The 22,316-nt window shown below is 44.5% G+C and overlaps 1 protein-coding gene across 1 annotated transcript; it reads left to right on the top strand.

The window, feature by feature from the left end:
* The first annotated feature begins 2,637 nt into the window (after positions 1–2,637).
* Positions 2,638–21,671, top strand: LOC144141627 (uncharacterized). The gene is made up of 5 exons (XM_077673169.1): positions 2,638–2,763; positions 8,051–8,178; positions 8,249–8,340; positions 17,155–17,259; positions 21,418–21,671. Exons 1-5 carry the CDS (start codon positions 2,656–2,658, stop codon positions 21,588–21,590), a joined length of 606 nt encoding a protein of 201 aa, XP_077529295.1. The 5' UTR covers positions 2,638–2,655; the 3' UTR covers positions 21,591–21,671.
* The last annotated feature ends 645 nt before the right edge of the window (positions 21,672–22,316 follow it).

Genomic DNA, 22,316 nt, shown 5'->3' with positions numbered 1-22,316 from the left:
GCTGAGATATTGAAGGTGGAGGATCTCGCGGATCGACCAAAGGTTGATCAAGTGTTTTTCAGGTGTCGGAGTGTCGTCCCGGACGTCAAAATTTCTGGTGGCATGCTTAATAGCCCGAGCTATTTTAGTGGCTAACGGTAAAGTGTGCTCGTAGTCCGGAATGAGGGAGCGAAAGTGTTCCCAGTCTACCACTGTGCGACGCAATTTGTAACGAGAAGTTGACTCTGCCAATGTTATCCATATGGGGTAGTGATCGGAACCCATAGGGTCTGTACCACAGCGCCATTCGCGAACTACACTGGTTGAGGCCCACGTGAGGTCGAGGGTAGTGTCCGTCTGATTTGCGTGAAGCCCGTGACGGGTGGGGTAGTCGAGGTCGTTCTGAAGTTCCAGCCCTGCTCTGGTAGCGTTATCGACAAGTGCTTGGCCGCGAAGGTCCGTTGTATTGTGGTGCCATGCTAGGTGTTTAGCGTTGAAATCTCCAACGAAGAGGAGTTTGTCATGCGGATATTGCTGGCGTAAATTAGGCAGCCAAGAATAATCAATACCAGGAGTAGCTCGATAATTTGTTGTAGGGCGGGCGTAATGAGATGCTAAGAGATATCTGGTCTTGTTAATAGTGCAGCGAACAGCAACTGTTTCCTGTATTTCCGTACAATAAGAAGAGGTATCAACTTGGGTGTGAGGTATGTCCTTCTTGATGAATATGGCGGCTTGTGCTTCTGTTTTGAATTGTCCCCCGCGTTGTTTGTGATGTATGGACGGCACAAAGTAGCCCTGATAACCTGCTAGACTCAGAAGACTCCACAACGTATTGCCATGCAGTTAGACGTGACTACTGGTCACAACCCTGAAACCACAGCTCATGGCTTTGTCTAAGCCTTATTCCCACCCTGACGTTCTTCAATGGAACTGCCGTTCTCTCAAGTACATTGCCGCAGAGCTTGGGGAACTTTTCCGGACAACAGGTCAGCCCCTCGCACTCCTGCTTCAGGAAACGAGAGGTACGACCCCAGAAATAAATAAATAAATAAATAAATAAACAAATAAATAAATAAAAAGTAAATAAATAAATAAATAAATAAATAAATAAATAAATAAATAAATAAATAAATAAATCTTCTTCACTGTCCCTAACCATGTTCAACCAGTACGAAACCGCTCAAATGTAGTCTTCTACATACTCTCATGGTACAACAGCATGGTGCGCACACAGATACGGCAGTTTGTACTTTGCTTGCGTGTTCTACGCAGCTCTTTGGATAACTGAAGATTCTAATAACATAGTAAAAAATATATGAAAACAGATATGTTTGTAAGGAAAACAGCACTAGTCAACAAAACACGAGTAGAATAATCAGGAGTAGAACACATCGCTGAGTCTTTCCGTGATTTTTTTAGCTGAAATACGTAGTCGAGTATGCAAGGTTTATAATAAGCGCTTACACCAATGAACAAAATTTTATTTTTGCCACGCTTGCATGAATAGTGCCGCGAACCATGTGTCCTTGGCTTCGTGACAATAGCAAAGATAAATTTGGATGCAGGAGCTGCTGAATGAAGAGATCCGCATGAAACATTTTGGAGAAAAATGAGATGTCATCTGCTGATACCCTTCCTAACAACTGAAAATTGTGTTTTTCCGCCAACTTAATTACAATAAACATGCTTTAGATTAAAAACAAAAATAAAACCTAAATTCGCACGCTCTGTAATGACGATCGTTTAGGGAATTTTCATGATTTTAATTGAAATTACTGATGGCGACTATCAACGCTGTAGCATCAAGTTCAGCAGCTTAGCATGACATAAACACTTTTGACTACACTTAACTTTGTAATTCTCCTTCGTTTGTTTGTGCACTTCTCTACTTGTATTTAATTTTTGTCAAACTAGCTGCTCTGATCTTTTTGCAATTTCTGTATGTACTTGCTCACCCGAGGTACCCTTAGAGCCTCGTTGTATGGGGCCTCCTTCTGTGTATTCATCTATGTATGCCGTTTATGGACACGCAATAAACGTTATTGTTATTCTCATTCTAGTAGTGTCATAAAAAATAGCGTTTACTGGAAAATCGTGCCTGATTAAGCTATCAAAAGGAAATTTTTCTTATACGTAATGCCTTATTCCTCAAATTTTACGTTTATTTTTACCGGAATTGATGTGTACACGAACAAGCGACATTTGGGGGCTTGAACCAAAAGTGTCGTGTAGCAACAAGACAAAGAAACAGCCTCACTGATAATATTTTCTGGCCTGTTTGTTTGTCAGCAGAAATTTAAAAAGTGCATAGAAACGCAAACCGAAAGGCGTCAGACCGGACAGCTCCGTATCTTTCACTTGCGATCTGTACTTCTGAATGACGTCATTTTGTGTGAATACAAAGGGGCAATTTCGATTTTCAAAAATAAAACCACTTTTTGTGAATCCTCAAACCATGGACATGGTCATTATAAACGAACAATTCATCTAATTCTAAAAGGGCTGTCAAGATGTCCTGCGCCGTGTTGTGTGAATTTACGGTACAGGATTTGTTAGATATAGAACACTGGCCTTTGCCATTATTTCGTTCCCGCTAAAAATATCAGTTTGACTTTGATGTGGCTGAATTCGAGCTATAAGTCCCAATGTTTAGTAACTGCTCATACTACCAATATGTGGTCTGCGTACTTGCCAGCTCTCGGACTTCTAATTGTTCCTGTTGCAAGCGGAGAAACTTCTAAAGAGCCACTGCTTTACTTTCCCTTGGTAGATCTGCGGCAGGTTCGCATGAGACGCATGCTTTTTACCTAATTGCCATAAGTAGTGGTTTGTTGAGAATATTTTTATGTTTACGCGTAGTATCATTGCAAGTAGTGAGAAGTTGTTCTGCCTGATAAGTGTAGAAAATAATGGGAGGGATCAATTTACTCCAACTTACAGAAACATCAAAACTCTAGTGATGATAATGTGTCGGTAACAAGTTACAAGAAAAAAAAAAAAAACGGGCCAATTGGGAAATATGTAGTGATTAGACCTGGATGAGAGGTCGTACGTTCTGGAAAAATGACTTCTATATTAAGCCTCGTGCTTTTCACCATTCGAACCTGTTTCTTTCTGTTTTTTGAATTTAAAGTCAATTGTCTAATTGCACCAAGCTCAGGGGGTGTATGGGGGGTGGGGGGGCGCTGAGTTCCTTATTTTAAACAGGGGCGCCTTGAACCCTCCCTTCACGCCCTCTTCCGGAGCACCTGGTGCATTTTCGCAGTGCCTGCTATCGGAGTTTTGCTAGTCTTGTCCACTCAGATGTCAGTGCATTCAGGAGTGGATGTTTCGAAATGCCGGGATTGGTTAATCATATTCGCCGTGCCAGGGTTAAAAAAATTGAGCTCAACCGTGCCATATGATAAAAAGAGATCGTGACTGGTTTGAGTAATCCGGTATTGTGTGCCGAACCGGCGTCAGTCTTCAACCCATAGCAATGCGGTTACAGTTCTGACTGCCATCTTGGGAGGCAATGTTGGAAGTTTGCTGATTTTTACGATTGGCAGATAAACCGAAATGGTAAATATTTGTAGAAGTTCTGAATATTATCTGTACTACTCATAGTATTTTGCTAAAAAAGCTCAGCGGAGATAAAATTAAAGGAAGACAGAACTCAGCGATAAATTTTAAGCTGCTATTATACAGGGTGTCTCAGCTATCATTCGCCAGGATTTTAAAACGAGCAATGGCGTTACTCGAATAAAGCCGAGTGAATAATGCTTTCTGTGCAGTGGAGTAGCGCCAAGTGATTTTCTCGCTTATGAGATTTCATTAATTAATGGTAATTACCTATATATCTCAAGAAGTAGTGTCCTAATCATTAACGTGTCAATGACGCACTTGTAGGTACCTGAGGGAAGCATATAACTGCGGTATTTTAAGCAACGAACTCATTGAGTTTAGTCTCTTTGATGAGGAAACCCCGCGAAATATAAAAAACACGACGTGACGACGCTCCCGCCTTCATCGCCAAGCAGCGCCCTCAAATAAGCTAATTAAAACCAACTGCTACGATTGCCACACGCCAGAGGAGCGGGGTTTCTTTTTTACTCAGAATAAATGACAAGCAGTCAGTTCGTTCTTGAAAATACTGCAGTTAGGTGCCCCTCGTGACTACCTACAAGTGCCTCATTGACACTTTGATAATTAGGACAGTAGTTTCTGAGTTAGATAATTACTTACTGTTAATTATGTGAATCTCATTAACGATTAAATTAGTGGTGGCTGCGCCATTGTACTCGAAACATTATGCCCTAGGGTTTCATCGTGTAACACCATTTCTGTTTTTTAAAGTTTCGGTGCATGATAGCTGAGACACCCTGTATAGAGAAGATGAAATATAGAGCTATCCCGGCTTGAGAATTATGCTGACCAGCGAAGATGCAGTCATCGCACTTAGTACCGATGGCGTAATCATCTTTCCGCTATGATATATACTGATCGGCATATTCGCAACTGTATACGCGTTCATACGTAATGTAAATTGACGCACGCACGGAGCTCGGTGATCAGTTGACCAGATAGGTGTGACATCCCAAGCCGGATTCCATTAATACGAGACGCGTAAACTACTCATTTTTAAAGTGCAGAACACTTTAGTGGCTCGCGTTGTCGTCGTAGCTCTTCGCTGGACCAAAGTAGAGCCACGCGGCGTTCTGTAGCGGCTGTCGTCGCGGAGTAACACAGAGGCTTTGAAAGACAATCGGTTTATATAATCATAAGCGTTCAAAACTCGTGAACCGCTGGTGTTTGTTATACATCTCCCCGTGGTTTAGCGTAAAGAAAACTATAGGCACATTTGAGGCAAAAATACGTAATTAACCGGCCGCGCCCTCCTTCATTTAGTTTGGAGCACTCGTTGGCTTGGTTTTTACTATAGTAAGCCAAAAAAAGTGGCAGTGCAACACCGACACGTGCGAAAGGAAAAGCAAGGACAAAAAAAAAAAAAAACAGAACTACCGCTGGTGCAGTTTCAGACAGAGGGCGCGCGAGCCCTGCGGAGGCGGCAAATTTGAATTGCATTGGGTGGTAGCAGTGAGCGGATAACGGCGCTACGGCCCATTATGGCTAATCACTGCTCTGCACTTCCGACAGCTTTCGCATTGAGTGGAACGGTTTTAATGTTTTTGTCTTGACACGTCGTCGTTGTAATCACTGACTGGACCGCAGGGGTATAGTTTCGTGGCAACTAACCCATAGTCCGAGAACAGTTGGAGGACAGTTGGGCTCATCTTAAGGGTTGTGAATACGAAATCACCAGTGTCGAACTGAACACCAGAGACGCCTCCACCCCGCCTTCCGGAAGGGTTTCGTCCTCTTGCGCTTGGCACGATTTGCATGGAGATCCGCATCCGCCTCACGCTTTCGAATTGCTCCGATGCGCTTTCAACGCGTTGCGGCGCTACTTATTTCCTTTCGCTACTGCCATTGTTTGTGGTTTATTGATTAGAAAGGAAATGAGCAAAGAAGGGAGGAACACGGGTATTATTCTACTCAGTCATAGGGTACACTCAATTTCAAAGCACTGTGGGTGGATAGGAGCATTGACGATTAGGATAGAGCCAACTAGGAACGACCATATAGAGGATTGATTGTTTGTAGGGTTTAACGTGCCGACGCAACGCAGGCGATGAGGTGCGCCATAGTGGAGGGCTCCGGGTTAATTTTGACCACCAGCGTATCTTTAACGTGCCCCGAAATCTCGTACACACGGGCGTTTTTGCTTTCCGCCTCCATCAGACGAGCATATAGGGGATGTGGATCGTTCGTCGAGCCGCTGCGGGACGTGTCATCACTGCCGAGTTAAGTGGCGTGCTATAAAATGCCTTGCACTACAAAGACCCGCTAATCCAGAGGCCGAAATTTTATTATTACTCAAGGTTCCTGACTGGATTGGAAAGACCCGCCGAACTCAAGCAACCGGCTTTCGCAGCGCATATTTCAACCGTTGCGCGGTTAAGCACGATGTCTTGTAGGAATGTTTCATGTAGTTGTTTTAGCAAAGACATTTTCCGCGCTGGCAAGGCGGGTTCTGAAATATTAGTTTTGCGATACTCAGCGTTTATTCGGGAATCCTTTTTAATGCTTTATGACAGAAGCAGACTTGCGAAAGATGATTAGCACTCCGTGTATTGAAGTGAACAGTTGTAAAACTTTGACGGTAAAATGTTCATTCGCTGCATGCCTGTCCGGGATGATCACAACAGGGTGAGCACATTACCACAGCTTTGTAAATACTTTGTTTCCGCGGAGCACCCAAAAATATTTGGTCCAAAAATTGTTGCAATCTGGATAGACAATAAACCATTTTGAGGCTGCTCGTGAACTGGACGAAACATAACTATACGCTCCAGCTGACCAGCAAGTGGTTCAAACGTTCTAAGGACCGGCGTTTTTACGAAACTTTTTGCGGACTCTCCAGCACACAAATAGGGAACTTGAAGGATTTTCCTGGTTAAACTGTGAAACAGCGCTTTAAACGAGGACAGCGAGAGAAGAAGACACAGACATGAGCGCTGTTTCTCGCTGTCCTCGTTTAAAGCGCTGTTTCGCAGTTTAAATATGAACCAACTAGCCCAAACCCAGGTTGTCTGGGTACAGTATAGTTACGAATAATTGCTTTCACGTACATTTAAGGCAAGACGGGGTAATAAAGTGCTGATGCTAGTCATGCCCAGAAGTGCAGCTTCAAATATGCAAAAATGATAGGCTATTTTGAAAATCTTAACTACGTACAGGATTCGGTTTGCATATAAAAATGGGGTCAGTTTAGTGTTCTAAACATCTACGTGCTAAGGAGCAGAACAATTCAACGCATTAAGTGTTTGAGACAACGAAAGTCCCGAAATTCTCAAGTACCAAAGCGATGCGCAAGCTGCACTGCTTTCTAAGTCTTTTAAATTTGGCTTCACAGCTATACATAATAGCTTTGCCGGAAATACGTTTTTAAGAAGCAGTATAACGAGTTGGACATCGGCATATGAAGACCCTAGCGCACCCAATTCAATACATCTATGCAGCTGCCGGTATCCCTTGGTAGAATTATACAGTACGCCCCTTTAAAGGCGGCTGTCTTACTTTATACGCAGAAACTTTCCTTGGGAGAGCTTTCTTGATGCGCAGTATAAGCGAGCATATATGAAAATATAAATAACCTAGGGCCATTTATTAACAGAATTTTCTGATGCGCCGAAGGTGTGACGTATCGAGAATTACAGGGGGACGCACGGCATTCCTGGTTTAGTCTCTTCAAAAAGGCTTAGGCATTCAAAAAGCAGAAATTTCAGTCACTTCACAAAAGAGTAACCATTCAAAGCAAAAATTTCATGCAAAATGACAATGATGCCCTCCTTTTCTGAATTGAGGCCAGTGATTCCACTTAGACGTGTAAATTCCCCGCGTAGTTACACCAGATACCGCAATGCTGTTTCATGTGGGTGACGCAGCTTCGGTAGAGAAAACAAATCCGGCCATAACTGCTCGTGAAATATTCATTTTATTTCAATAATGTGTGAATATTTAATAAGAAATAATGTGTATTATTAGGTATATTATGTAATGATGTATTGTATAATAATGTCTGAATATATATTAATGTGTGAAACTATATTAATCCGAAATTGTACCACGCTACATTGTGCTACGTAACACGCATATTGGATACATTCACCGTTTGTGAATTTATTCCTCGGTGAAGATTATTTATAACGCAGTGTTTACATAACCGCTGTGAACGTTTGACAGCTTCGAGGCTATGTATTCCAACGAATGATATTAGTTTGTTGCACAGATATCCGGGCTTTGAAGCGGAGAACCATATTTGTGGGTGACAAACCAAGTCAAATGAGCCGGTTAGGATTGCGGCGAATTATTGTTTTTGTTGAACCTAAACGTGGGTACACAAAATAAAATATTGCAAGAAATATATTGAAGTATTGGTAGCATGTATTTGTACCATACCATTACACACAGCGAAACGTAATTAGTTTTGCAGAAACTGACGCATTGTTTTTGTATACCCCACCAGTTTTACAATACGACGCGGTATATTTGGACGGTATCAACGACAGTGAAAGACGTTTGCTGCAAGGTTGACAACCCTATGTATGAGACGCACAAAGAAGTTTACTTCTTGAGAAATAGGTCTGACACCAGGTACGCCCCGTCACACTTTACGGTAAGGTGCACAGTGAATGCCTTTGAAAACACCTGTTTCGCCTTTCAGGCTTCACCACCAAAAAAGTGAGCCGCTTAGGGGATCTTATTATGACCTGAACCCTTGGTACGGGCCTACCATGATGCAAGTTAGTGATGCAGGTAACACGAAGATTTTTTCACATTTGCATTTGGCAGTTCCGCACTAGTGTTATATGCCTTTTCGCTTGTTCATCAAAATGGCACCCTTTACCCTGATTTTGGGCTCCCATTTTAACTGCGTCCCGTGCAGGAGATATAAGAACTACATAGTGAGGTACAGCCTTTCTTTTATTCAAGTAACCCCAGGAAATAGAACGTTAGTTAATAATATACGCAAAAAACAGTTTTTGCAGCTATCAGTAAGTGACGAAATTTCTGTTTTTGAGGACTAAAACACGCGGAATAAAACAGTGGCTTACAAACAAGAGGATTTGAAGCAACTATAGCAAACAAGATTATCCCTTTGTCAGTTCAGTCGGCTTAACATGAGAGTGATGCGCGCATTTAAAAAGCATTCGCCTATTTGCAAATGCGGTCCTGTAAAATGGTGGCGTTCTCGGCCGAAGTTGGGCCCGTAAATTTGCCAAAAGTCCTGAGTTTACAAGGGTGCGCCGGCAAGGGGTTTCGCCCAACATCCTTACAAACTCGGCAAGTTCTGCAGGGGCGACCAGCAGTATTGTACGTGTTTACAAAGCTTTCCCCAACGGGAAGTCTTGGGAAAATTTTCGAAGCCAGACGGCTGAAATTCGTCAATCATACGCCAGTCGTACCAGCGAAATGCTAGTTCACGGAACAATTTACACGCAACCCGTTTGTATAGGTGGGCACGCTCTGTGAATGACTCTGGATGCTAGCCAATCGGCGCGTCTCTCGTTGTTTGGACGTGGACTGTCGGTTAAGGTTTATTAGTCGACGTCGCTGCCTTTTACAGTGCTTAAGGTGGTGACATTGCCAGTGGCACTGCCACGCGATAGTGTGGGACGCTGAAAAAACGCGTATGCAGGCTGGCACTGTAAATGCGAGCTTGCGCTATCTCGCGGATATGCTTCTAAATGGCACAGGGAGCTTTCATTTGCGCCACTTGGCTGTTAAAAGTCACCAAACGAAGCCTGGTGCATAGCACTTCCGTGTTACTATATCGCCCAAACCAACCAACCACATACCGCAGAACAGTGGTTTAAGTTAACGCTGAACAAGCAGCATATGTTGAATATTAAATAAAAGTCTGGCGATTGCTGTGTGTCGAATATTTATTCTCCGTGTAGTTGATATATAAACATGAGATTTATAAGAAAACATTTTAGCACGAGCCAGACATGAGAGACAGAGAGGTCCCAAGAATGACCAAAGCTAATCGGGGCAATTCAAGTCAACTCCGTCGCTCCAGCCGATGGCAATATGGCTTTCAGATTCCTTTTGTCCTCATGATGATTTATTCTCACTGGTGAGCATGTAGCAAAATGGATTGATGATAATCGTGATGATGATGTTTCTGTTCAACATGGCCAATTTCATACAGTGTGCACAGTGCGCTTTACAGATGTAGATATAGATGCAGTATTAAAAGATATATACAGAAGCCGCCGTTTCAGCTACAGGGGCTTTGCACCTTTTCACGTTGTGTTGTCCTTATATGTGTGCAAGTGTATCGTGCTCGTACGAGGTGTTAGCAGCGTCGCTCCGGCAGTTGGGTGTGAGGGGAATTTTTTTGCATACCCCGGGGCTTTGACTTAAGCGTGTACTACTTATGAGTAGCTGTAAGCAAGCGTTATATAATTTATGCTACCGACATCACTGATACACGTAAAACCTAGGACCTCGATTGTGCGTTGTTCTGAATGTCTTACTACCGGTATAGACGACCAACAGTTAAGAATGCAAAGAAGGTAAAGGTCGAATATTTTCGTGTGCAAGTAGTAATTTAAAGATTCTAGGAATACAAATTCTGAGCCATCTCCACTCACGTGAAACCTGGGGAGGGCGAAGCATGCAATGTATAAGTGTATTCAAAGATTGTAAATCACCCTCTTTCCACTCGGCGGGCTCTGAATGGGCGCCGGAGAAGCGCCGGTAGGAGAAGCAATCGTGCGCTGGCTGAGGTGGTGGCGCCCTCCCTTGCGTTGAACCGGATTTAAGCAATTTCGACGCCCTATCTGCCCCCGTTTGGGGTGGCAGGGGTAAAGGCGGGCGCAGTGCAATGCCCCGCCCTGTCGTCTCGTCTTCGGTGATCAACGAGGCCCCAGCATCAGGTAAGTATGCCTCTTCTTGCTTCGACCAACCACCCGGCTCGATCACGCCTAGCGTCAAGAGCCGGTAGGCATTTGAGTGTGACAAAAATTATAACTCGTCTACAAACAGGTTCTGCTTGTGCAAGACGATTGCTGAAGCGGACATACGGTGTTTCAGAAATATTCATATTATGATAGTTTATTTAGCACTGGTTTCAGCCATTGCACACTTTTGTCTTAGCACGCCTGCGTGGGAAAATGAGTGTCCCGGTGTTTTACTACCGTGACCACATCAGACGCAGACGACAGGAGACGCCGCAGCCCGAGCCCCTAAGGGGCTTTGCCGCTGAAATTAGCCCAGCTTCACTGACTTGAAGTCGCGGGGGCTGATGTAAACAGCGTTGATGCCTGGCGTTCCCTAATCCATAAAAACAAGCAGATCGGTTCCCGTTTGCGGCCGACCCTTCCTGCCAGCCCCGTCAGGCGGCTCTTTCAGGATAGCGCACGACTCTACCTATTTTTCGAAAATTCGAGAAACGACCCGTAAGCGCACTTGTCTATTTACGCGCGCTCCTCCAAATTTTTGTTGCGAGCATAGTTTCATTCCAATGAACCCTACAGGGAAATCTGGCGCCACTGTCTAGGGGAGCCGCGCTTCAGGGAGCGTTCCGTCATGTACCGGGAAGGCACGCTCCTCCATTTGTGCTTGGCATGGCTCATGAACAAGCTGAAAAGTTGGGTGCGGCTGCAAAAAAACCAACAATATTACTGTACAAGGTTCATCAAATTTGTTTTGTTATTATAAAATTGAACATGCAAAAAATTAATTTGTCAGTTATTATGTAGAAGTTTCAGGAACGACGGACAAGAAAATAATGTCACCCTTTTTTGTTGATTTTTGCTTCGAGACAAAAAAGAAGCCATATGGCTAGCTAGGCCAAGCAGGTGTGGGGCTAGCGGCAATGGCACCTCCCACGCCAGCCCTATCTCTATTCACTGGCTAGTCGCGCATGCAGGAAACCGATTGAGTGCACCGTCACTGCCTCGGGCTCTGCGGGATGGCGGTACTTTTCCGTGCTAAGCACATGACTGTGTTGCACGTTACAGACTCTACCTCACCGAACGCAAATTATTGCCTCCAGTCCAATGTGAGTGCGATTAATAACATCTCTGTTGACGCCACTGTTGAGAATCGGGTTAAAACGGACCAGACGACGCATGACGGTGTTTTTTTTCTTCGGCGTACGGCCGCAGTGGCCCAAGCCGCGCCATGTCCATCGCGCATCGGCCATGTCTGCTGCCGTTTCCAGTGTTGCGAAGCGGCGAAATTGCCAGCTAAACTTTTCAACGGAAACCACCTATATATTAGTAATAAACTCTATGGTTGGGAGTGCCCTCTCCAATCGGCCGACTACCCTCCTTCTCTCCTTGACTTCGGCCGCCTGCGTTCGGCGCATGGCTGGGCGCGTGCTCTCACCCGTGCCTTGGCTGCGCCCATCTGCGCTTGGTGCCCACTCCCCCTCTCGGCACTACGCTGCATCCGTGCTTGGGCAAAGCCTCCAAGAAAACTAAGGCTACATCCCCATTCAGCTCCGACGCTCTGCCACCCCACTTTGACCGACGGGTGGTTTAGTGGTCGGGCCACTAGAGGGCGCTAGCGGGGCGCGCTTGACCTGTTTGAGCGCGGGTACGCAATGACTTTTTAAGTGCGAAGCACTTCTTAGTCGGACCTACTCCTTCCACCGCCGTCCGTCGCCCGCAGGTGTTATCGCGCCCTCCTCTCCTTAGCAACGGCGCGGTAGCGGAGGGAAGGCGTCCATAGCAACGGCGCAGTGACGTCACTACACCATGTGATGGCGCGCGCTCTCGCCGTGACGTCACGCGCTCGCGCCTCCTCTCCCCTCGCTCGGCTGCCGCTGCGCCGTTGCGCGCGTTCGCTGCCCTCTCCCCTTCGCTCGCCGCGCTCGCCCCGCGCCTACTCTCTCTCAGTCGCCTGGCTCGGCGCGGCACACTTCCCTATATATGCAGCAATAAACGGCCAGACCTCCGTGGGTCGGCTCGCGCGTGCTCTCTCGCTCGGCTCCTGTAGTCGCGCGCGCGTCTTCGTCGTGCGTGTGTGTGTGCGTGATTACATTCCCTCTCGAACATCTCTCGAACATACACGTTAATTCACCAAGATTTCCGCAGAGGGACAAACGAGGCATGTTAAGCCGAACGTGATCACGAGGGGGTGTTAATGTAACTAACGGGCAAAATGCCAGCAAACTTCAACAAACTCCCCCTCATAGCATCACCCCGTGCTTCGCACTTCCTCATACTCCCCTTCGGGGAAATGCGGGGGAATTTTTTGTATTTGGCGGGACTGTTCATGTGCACGCTGTTGCTTTTTTCACAAAATGATCGCGGGCGCTGTTTTATGCCGTGGTGGTAGTGTGTTTTGGATCAAGTTCTCGTATGTGCGGTGACTAGGCTTGAACGTCGTGCAACTGTACGGGACGCGGCGATGGGCCGATGTTGTGTTCCGAACTGCCGCGGAAACTATGGCGGTGGGCTGAAGGTCTGTGCGTACTCGATCCGGAAGGACGACCGTACAGCAAAAAAGGACACAGGCCATTCGTCATGATGACGTTGGTATCGAGACTTTGCGCGACCCCAAGGTAAGATACCGTGCTTCACCACCATTCCCACGAGCCTGCTTGCTGCTTAAAATTTGAATAACATGATGGCGCTCTCAGAAGTTAAAACAAAGCGCCTGCTTTTCCTATACGGATATAGAACCTATGCTCTGTGCTGTTAGAAACTGAATAGCGAAACTATAATTTAGGCCTATTGGAACGTGCTGAAAACGCCAACTAGCCAGAGTGGTGCTGCACAAACTACTTCATATCGCAAGGAGGGTGTAGAGGTAGAAATAGAAAAGGTCTGGTAATTTTAACTACACTGTTTTCTATCGCCTTTCTCGCAGGTGTGCGAGCTGTTCTTCAAACCGGAGTATCGGCGGACAACTACCTCGTACACAGCTCAGAATAACAAGACAATAGAAGGAGCCATGAACCTTACGAGACACACTCAAGACGCAACACCAACGCTGTTTGCGAATTGCCCTTCTTATTTGACAGATGCGCACCCATCCGTGAGGAGTTAGAGTCAAAGAGAACTCGCCTTGAAGATAAACAGCTCCAGGAAGTCATTGAGCTGTAACTTGAGTCATACGAGGATGAAGAGCGGCAGAACAGGGTTTAATCATTTGAAGAATTGGTGTCATTACTGCCAGGCTTTCCAGTTTCCGATTTCTGGGTCGTTAAGTGGCAAATTGCCTTTTTGCTCTTGAAGTGCAATGATAAGTGCCGGCACCCATAGGTTGAGCACTCGGCAACAGTCAGCAGGACATGGAAGTCTTGGCGTTTCGTAAAAAAGTGAAGCTTTGCGGATGTGGTGTCAGCACTGCGGACTTCAAGTTTTTTGGACAGGGTGGATCAATGTAAAGCCCCAGATACCTGAGAAAAAGATGAAAAACGGGAAGCCTGTTTTCAATTCGTTTTGTGACTTTTCGATGACATTTCAAATAAGGACCTTTTGCCACAAGAAAAAGTGGACGCAGTTTCATTATTGATAGAGCAGTTGTACCTGCTCCTTAAAGAAGGAGGTGCCTTAAGGTATTCAGCAGACGTTAAATATTGCCAGCTTGTTTTGCATCATTTCTCCTCATGCCTACAAGTTTGTACGAAGGACTGGAACAGAGATTTTGCCTCATCAGCCTACAATAATGAGGCTTTGCAGTAAGTACAATGTGAGTACTGCACAGGAAAAAATTAAGAAGGCTTTTAAAGATATGTGAAGAAACTAGCAAAACTTTTGAAGCCACACAAAAGATGTGTTACAGTCATTATGGATGAAATCCACATCCAGCAGTACTTTGAGTACACAGGTGGTCACTCAATATCCCAGCCTCTAACTCTTCAAAGTCAGTCAGAACTGCACAGGTGTTTACGACCCAATGCCTGCTTTCATTACAATAAGATGTAGCCCACATTCTTCCTGTATTTAGTAATGAAGCCTCCCAGTTGCATGAAGTGCTGTAAAAAGTTCCAGGATCATGGTGGTTGCAGTTGTGACTGAGAATAATTCTGTGAAGAGCAAGGTAATTTCCATGTTTTCGAAAGCAACAGCTGTAAATATAGTACACCTACATCGGGCAGACTGTTCACGGCCCCTGTTATACGTTGTAGATTCAGTGCTATTGTTGAAATGCATGAGGAACAATTGGCTTTACCATAAAGAATCGAGGGACCTGCTTCTTCTACCCTCAGCTAAACAGCACCAGTTCATCAGTGGCCATCAACGGAGCTTTATTCAAGACGCTTCGAGATCTGCACACGTCAGAACAAAACAGCGTTTCAGTTTGGCACTAGATTAACGTTCAAGGCTTTGCGTACCTCAAACCTTAGGTGACATAACGTAAAGCTGGCACTTACGGTGGTGAGGCCATTTGGTGAAGAAGCACTGAAAATGCTTGGAACAGAGCCTAACATGCCTTGCGCTACGGAGACAGAAGCATTCATCGACGTAATTCACAAAAAATGAGGGCGTATTGTCGACGTGAAAACTCGATCAAACGGACGGCGACATAACGATACAATGCAAGAGTTAGTCCGAGATATGGCTGATATGCAAATTCAGTTTCTCATCGATTTTGTTGACTGGATGAACACCTGGAAAAACATGATAATATAGGAAATATCAAGTCAGAAACACACTCGGCGCTCCGAGTCACTCACATCGTACTCTCCGATTGAAGTAAGTCGGTACTACCTTGAAGAGGCGCACTTGGAATACGTGTCGCTTGGTAAATTCCAACAGATGGTCAGTCTCAATGATAGGCTTGGCAGTTAACGTCGACTGTCGGGATCTAATTACCACATTTCGGTACAGCAGATCCAGTCTGAAACAAAACTAGGCTTCAGACTCCATAGCGGTTTTAGGTATGCAAGAGCTGTGTAAACCTTGCCGCACAACTCTGGATTCAGCCAAACTTGCTGAAGAACACGGTATCAAAATCACAGCTGGCCACATCAAAAGGAAAGAGCCCAACATGCAAGCAATGATGTGCACTGCTACATTTTGAGCCTACGCTGCCCTCAAGAAACTGCTTTGTGAATCATGCGCATTGAACGTTACAACTTGAGAAAGCGAGCTACAACTAGATAGGAAGATCCTTATTGAAAATCTCTCCACAGGTTCCCTGACGTTTCTGCAGCCAGTGGTAGTGAATGCTTCGCAGAAACAGCTCGTCTCGAAAGAGCTGCCTGAAAAATAAAATTCCACCGGAATTTTGCTGCAGTAAACGAACGAGAATTGCTCCTCGAAGCACACTTTTTTCTGGCAATTAGGATTTCGATGTTTCCTTCAAAAGATACCACCCGAACACGGTGCTACACAACGTCTTGCACACAGCCGTGAGCACTCCGCCGAACATCAACGTGAATATTAAAACAGCCAAATTGAGGACAAAAAAAGGCGGAGGAGCAACATTGAGAACTGAGGACACTGAAGTAATGTAACATGAATGAAGGGAAAAGAGGCAGTAAATAAACGTGTGGTTAGAGGCACATGGTGTTGGAGACGATCAAAATGAATTCGTGGAATACCTGTGTATGATTTTTTTTATTTTCTATAGAAAACAAGCCGAGTAAGCTAGGAGTAAGCAGACATGATACAGTCTGTTGCCCCTCGCATCAATCGTGTGTAAAAATTTAGAAAGGTCTTTGCTGACAGTGACCAAATGTTAACTGAGTATTGCTGTTTCGTTAAAATGGTCATAAATGTTAACAAAGCGAACCAGCCAATGGTAACAAAGGGTGCAGTCCGAGTAAACATATGTAGGCGGTTTACCGCACGACTCGGTCAAGGAGTGTCATGTTACCAGCATAATGCAGAGGCCTTGAAATCTAGATGGGGTCGGCGCTTGTTCCCCCTCGCTAGGCTGTTCCCTCTCCCCATCACTGTGGCCGTGTTACTACGACTCGACCTATGAAAGCCTCAAATTAGAACAGCTTCTCCCATACTAAAATTTACAAAGAACCCCTTTCCTGACGGTTACCTAATACCAGAACTTCCTCATAGTATATATATATATATATATATATATATATATATATATATATATATATATATATATAGGATAGAGAAGTCAAACTGAAAAACATAACAACATTTATTCTAACGTTTCGACCGGGGGCCGGTCTTTTTCAAAGATACCGTCGAAAAAGACCGTTCAAAGTGTCGTATCTTTGAAAAAGACCGGCCCCCGGTCGAAACATTAGAATAAATGTTGTTATGTTCTTCAGTTTGACTTTTGTATCGTACAGCTAACCTCATAGCCAGGAACCTTTTCTCGTAACTGTATATATATATATATATATATATATATATATATACATAAATAGCACAAAAAGTTCAGTCGAGCGAAATTCTTAGGTGGGACACGTTTCTCGCACTGATCACTCAGGAAATTTACGAGTAAGTATTTTTAAGGATCAGTGCCACTGATAAGGGTCGATGAGTAAAACTGTGAGAAAATTAGGGGTTTTAACATAATTCTGTGCGCTGCTTGGACATAGAGAGAAAGTGGGGTTTATGAAATAAATATTGGTGAGTTGTGCTCTTTCAGCGTGCTGTTAACAAATATGATTTTTAACTTTTACAGATCGGCAGGATCACACGGAACAATTGGTTTACAGAGACGAAAGCAACAAGTGCGGCGTTTTTTTGACCCTTGACATCACCCCAATAGGAGATCAGCATTTCCGCAGTAAGACCGCTCTTTAATAGTTTTGGTGTGAAAGAAGAAACAAAATGCTTCGAGCGAGCAATTTATGTGCATGGATACCTTTTTTGTGCGTATGGAACAAAGTGAGGGACATGTTTAGGCCGAGTTGTTGCTTGACAATTTCAGTGCACAGCATAACTTGTTCCCCTAGAGGGACCACAGCGCCAAGCTGGTTAGCTTTGGGAAAAATCGGGATATAAATTGCCATTTGAGCCTACTTGTGTGGACTGACGTTACAGAATGATCTCCCATATTCTTTGAATATGGAAAAAACGTAAAACAATATGTTGTGTTTTCTGTCATGTCAACGTTCCCGCCAAGCTTTGTTCACCGCTACGTGTCCAGCCGTACCATGAGCTCTGTTTCCTGGTTTCCTTTAGGATATTTTACGATGGCGAGAAGGGTGTTGTCGTGACTTATAGAAGTCCGAAGAAAGTAAACATCAATATCATCATTATTAGCCATCTCGGTTACGCTGCAGAACGAATGCCTTTCCCACTGACTCGAGTCCACAGTTTACACCCAATTTTCCATATTTCGTCCCTTCATAATGTTATTGGCCTCCCACTTCTTCTAGATCCATCTCTTGGTATCCACTCTGCTACTCTACTTGACCACCGGCTGTCGCTTCATCACACTAAATGGCTAGCCAAAGTTTATTTTTTCCTTTATTTGAACTATGATATCGTCTACTCTAATTTCTTCTCTAATCCAGGTAGCCTGTTTTCAGTCCCTGAGTGTTATTCCTAACTTTATTTGTTCATTGGCCCGTTGAGGACCGACGCTTTTGTTTAGTAAGGCGCCAAGTTTCAGCTCCGTATGTCATCACCGGCGGTATTCGTTGATTGTAGATTTTTCTTTTGAGTGGCAGATGTAGTTTACTTTCATTATTTGCGAGTGCTTACCGAGTGCTCCCCAACTCATATCTATTCTGCGCGGGAGATCTCTATCGAGGTTGGGGTGAGCACTAACCATCCCTCCGAGGTAGCTATTTCTTTTGAATCTTTCAGCGTTTCGTTCACTAAGCTAAGTGGTCGTTTTCGGCCTCCTTATTTCTTATCACTTTAAATTTATTCATATTTATTTTTATACCCACAGCCGCGATTCCTGATTGTAGTTTTTCAAGCATTTTTTGCATGCGTTCTGCAGTCTCCCTCAGCAAGACTACGTCATCCGCAAATTTCAAATGGCTCAAGTGTTGCTCGTGTATCTTTGATCCAAGGTTTCCCAGTCAAGTTTTCTAAATACCCCCTCCAGACATGGTGTGAATAGTTTCAGTGAGAAATCTTCAGTGAGAACTGTCTTACTCCCTCTTAAATCATAAATTAATCGTTTTTCTTGTGGAGGGTTATCCTTCCGGTGCATTCCTTGTATATGTCTTGTATATTATTATGTAAATTTCCTCTATTCCCTGCTGATTTAGTTGTTCTAAACGCCTGCGGTGAGTACGGAATCAAACGCTTTCTTATCATCTCTAAATGCCATTTAAAGGGGTTTAGTATGATCTGCGGATTTTTCTATCACTTGATTGACGACATGGACGTGATCCATGGTTGACAACTTGTAAACCGAGCCTGCTCTTTGGGTTTTTGGGAATTCAGGTTGTCATCTATACGGCTGACTATAACTGGGGTCAAAATCTTGTAAACAGCTGAGAGGTGGTTGATAGGTCTGTAATTCTTGAGGTCCTTGGGATCTCCCTTCTTATAAATCAAAATGATGGCGTTTTTCTATGCTATGGGGACTTTTTGAGTCATCAAGCATTTAGAAAATAGTAGAGGACGCTTTTACAGTACCACATCTTGCCCCTTATTCAAAAGATCCACGGTTATGCCGTTGTCACCTGGAGCTTTTCCTCTTTTCATGTCTTTGAGAGGAGAAGATCTGCGTCGTGGCGGACGTGTTTAGACGAAGCTGCGCGAATTTTCAAATGTTTGCAGAGAATTTGTGATGTGTGTTCTAATCCATTCGCACTCCTCTTTCGCAAAGTTCTAGAGCACCTTTGTACCAAATTTGAACCTCTTAGCATCAATAGTTACACAGATATAAACGTTCTCTTTTTTTTCGGGGCAGGGGAGGCCGCGATGAGTCACACCTGGTGTCAAAGCAAGTAAATGAAACCTAGCTAAGTTCCGCGACAGGGTGCCCCCTTAAAGGTCATACTCGCTTTATCACGGGGCTTTTCCGGTAGTTTGACGAGATAAATCAGCTTCCTAGGTGCTCCTGTGGTAAAGTTATCGCCAAAAGCCCAAATGTAAACGGAAGTCGCCGTAGCACATTCTGGCCAAGCCGCCTGTGCAAAATCGCATGATAAGCAAGTAATTCACCGCGCGGGACCTTTAAACAGTTCAAATAGGTAAAAAAACCTCCCGGCGCATCGCTCAGGCACTTAACAAGGCAAGACCGTATAATAATAGCGCTCGTTGAAACGCGATATAAACAACCCCAAGTAATCGCAAACCTAATCGGCCCAGCCAGGGGGGAAAACGTGAACAAAAAGGCAAAAATTCGCAAGGCAGAGGTCAAAATTGTTGTCAAAGCTGAAGACGACATTCCGCAGCACATGACACTAAGTTAAGAAGGGGAAGGAAACTAAGTTCTGCGCTACGTCAGAAACGCCGTGTCCATACCGGGATATGAATAGGACCACGGTCGAGGGTTACATAAGCAGCAGCGCTAAAATTTGAAGAACTCGACAACGCCTAGGCGCAAAGAAATGTACAACCACTTGCTGCGATCGCCCGAGCAAGGGTACTTAGACATGTAACCAGTCTTTACGTGAAAAATACGAAAATAGTCTTCGGACCCCTGTCCTGGTCGCACTCCAAGGCTTTAGAGAGCACAAGATTGCATAACTTTTGCGCATGTGGGCCACCGCAACCACGCGGGCAACTGCATGCACGTGAGGCCCGCGAGGTTCGCCGATGCACGAACACAGTAGACAGTAGTGCCGAGGCACAGGTGTTTATTTGGGGTATCCGAAAGCATGCGAGCACGAAGCTTCACGGTATCCACGAAATACGCCATCCAGCCGCAATCGTGAACAGGAGGGACTCAAGGCTAGCGACAATACCAGTCCCAACCTGAGATACGTGGTCTGCCGCGGCCTCCCTGTTCCGCTGATATTATCCAGACGGGGTATCTGACTGCCCTTCGCCCAGTGCACCCACCTTAGCGGATACCCGTCTAACGTGCGAGCTCGCGGAGCGGTGGTGCCATCTTTTGGGGCACTGCGAAACTAGCGAGGCACCCGACGAGTTTTCTGCGCATCACTTCTCTCCTCGAAACGTGCGCTGGCTGGGGTAGCAGTTCCCCAAACTAAAATACATACTGTCATTAAACATCGATTAAATGACATATATGCCTAAAAGTACTTAACTATGCCCCAATGCTAGATCATATGAACCGTAAAAAGTAAAACTAGGTTCATTGTAGATGAAGCTTTTCAGAGGGAAGCTTTCTATGCCTTACTGATGGCGCCAGTCTTCCGGGAAAAACGCAGTGGAGGAAGGCCAAGCTTACACTACAAGTTTTGCAACATGATGAGTATAATAAGTGAAGGCACATTACTCACCTCAACAAAAAACATTTTCCGTAATCAGAATCGAACCTGTGATCCTCGCGTTTTAAAGCCGACGTCTATCTGATTTAAATAATCCTACACCGTCGAAGGAGTTTGGGTTTTAGTGGTTAGTCTCTGTCTTTGGCTCAGGTTCTATGAAAGGAGGCTTGACGTTTTAACCCTTTCTGTCAAAAAAGGGGGCTTCAGCTTTGTTTTTGCTGACAGATTGCTGGACACTGCCTGTTTTTAATTATTTAAAGAATGAATGTTACGAATAGAACAGTGTAATGTTTGTGAGAAATAAATTTGAAAGCATTATTCCAGAAAAGGGTGCTGTCTGCTTGCCGTAATTTGTGCCTACTTAAAGTAATACCATGTTATTTTGCGCGGAGAATGTTGTACTGGGAGCGTTTTGTGATTGCGAAGCCGGTATATCAGAATAACAAGACTGGTTTGCGGGCCCTTTTACCAGCCAGTGAGCATTTTCTTGATAACCAATAGCAAAACCCTTTCTTTTGGTTTAGGACCTGTTCCTGCATAATTTTAATAAAACTAATTCACTTATTTTTTCGTTTCAGATACATACTACAGTTATACAGCCTGTGAGCTCCGTGTGAAAGGTACAAGATGCGGCCCCAAAAAGAACATAACTGCTTGCGACGCAGCGTTTCAAGATCTTTGTGGACGCAATCACACGTATAAAGCCTACAAAGACTCATGTTCAGTTTACAAGAAGGCGGAGAGCGATTAGCGTTAATATATCATTCAGCCAACGGCGTGCAAACGACGCTGGTTGTAAGGAAAAACGCAATAAAGTGCGTAAATTAATGAAGGAATGGTAATTATTTTCGCCTTCAAAAACATTGTAAACGGTACAGAAACTCTAAAGATAATGTTAAGCATGTACGTTTCGTAAATGGCACCATGAATAGCGACCTCGTATTTGCTAGAAGACGTCGTGTGAAAAGAAAAATTATGTTAAATGACAGGGCTATGGTGGGCATAATTTGCACCACAATGATAGCACAAAAGAAAAAACTCATGTTGATATAGTAATGAGCGGTACCCTGATCCGGCTTCTTGACAGCCTAACTTCGACAATTTCGCATGCTAAAAAATGCTGGTTGGAGGTTCTTTTACGAAACATGCGGAACAGTTTGTACAACGCGCGTTGCTAGATCTGTAGTTCTCATGAATTATTCCTGAAGTGTGGTTTTTGTCTCCATCCCGCTCAAAAGTGGGGATTTAGTCGATGGTTTCCTATTTCTCTTTCGTCGTGATGCGTTTTGTATCGCAAAGGGTACGGCTTCATGAAGGAAGGTCTGATATGCAAAATTTACGTAATTTAAACAGCAAATGTCCTCCGAAATATTCGTTATTCCCTGCGGAAGGAGAACTATATCAAGTCCTTCTTGCAAGTTAAGGCACAACCTTGGGCAAGTGCAAAACGTTGGAGAGGGCAAATTGCCGCTTATTT

The sequence above is a fragment of the Haemaphysalis longicornis genome, unplaced genomic scaffold (genome assembly GCF_048455015.1).
Source record: "Haemaphysalis longicornis isolate Haplotype H1 unplaced genomic scaffold, Haemaphysalis longicornis Haplotype H1 scaffold_6, whole genome shotgun sequence".
Classification (NCBI taxonomy): Eukaryota; Metazoa; Arthropoda; class Arachnida; order Ixodida; family Ixodidae; genus Haemaphysalis; species Haemaphysalis longicornis.
This window is presented reverse-complemented; position numbering and strand designations above follow the sequence as displayed.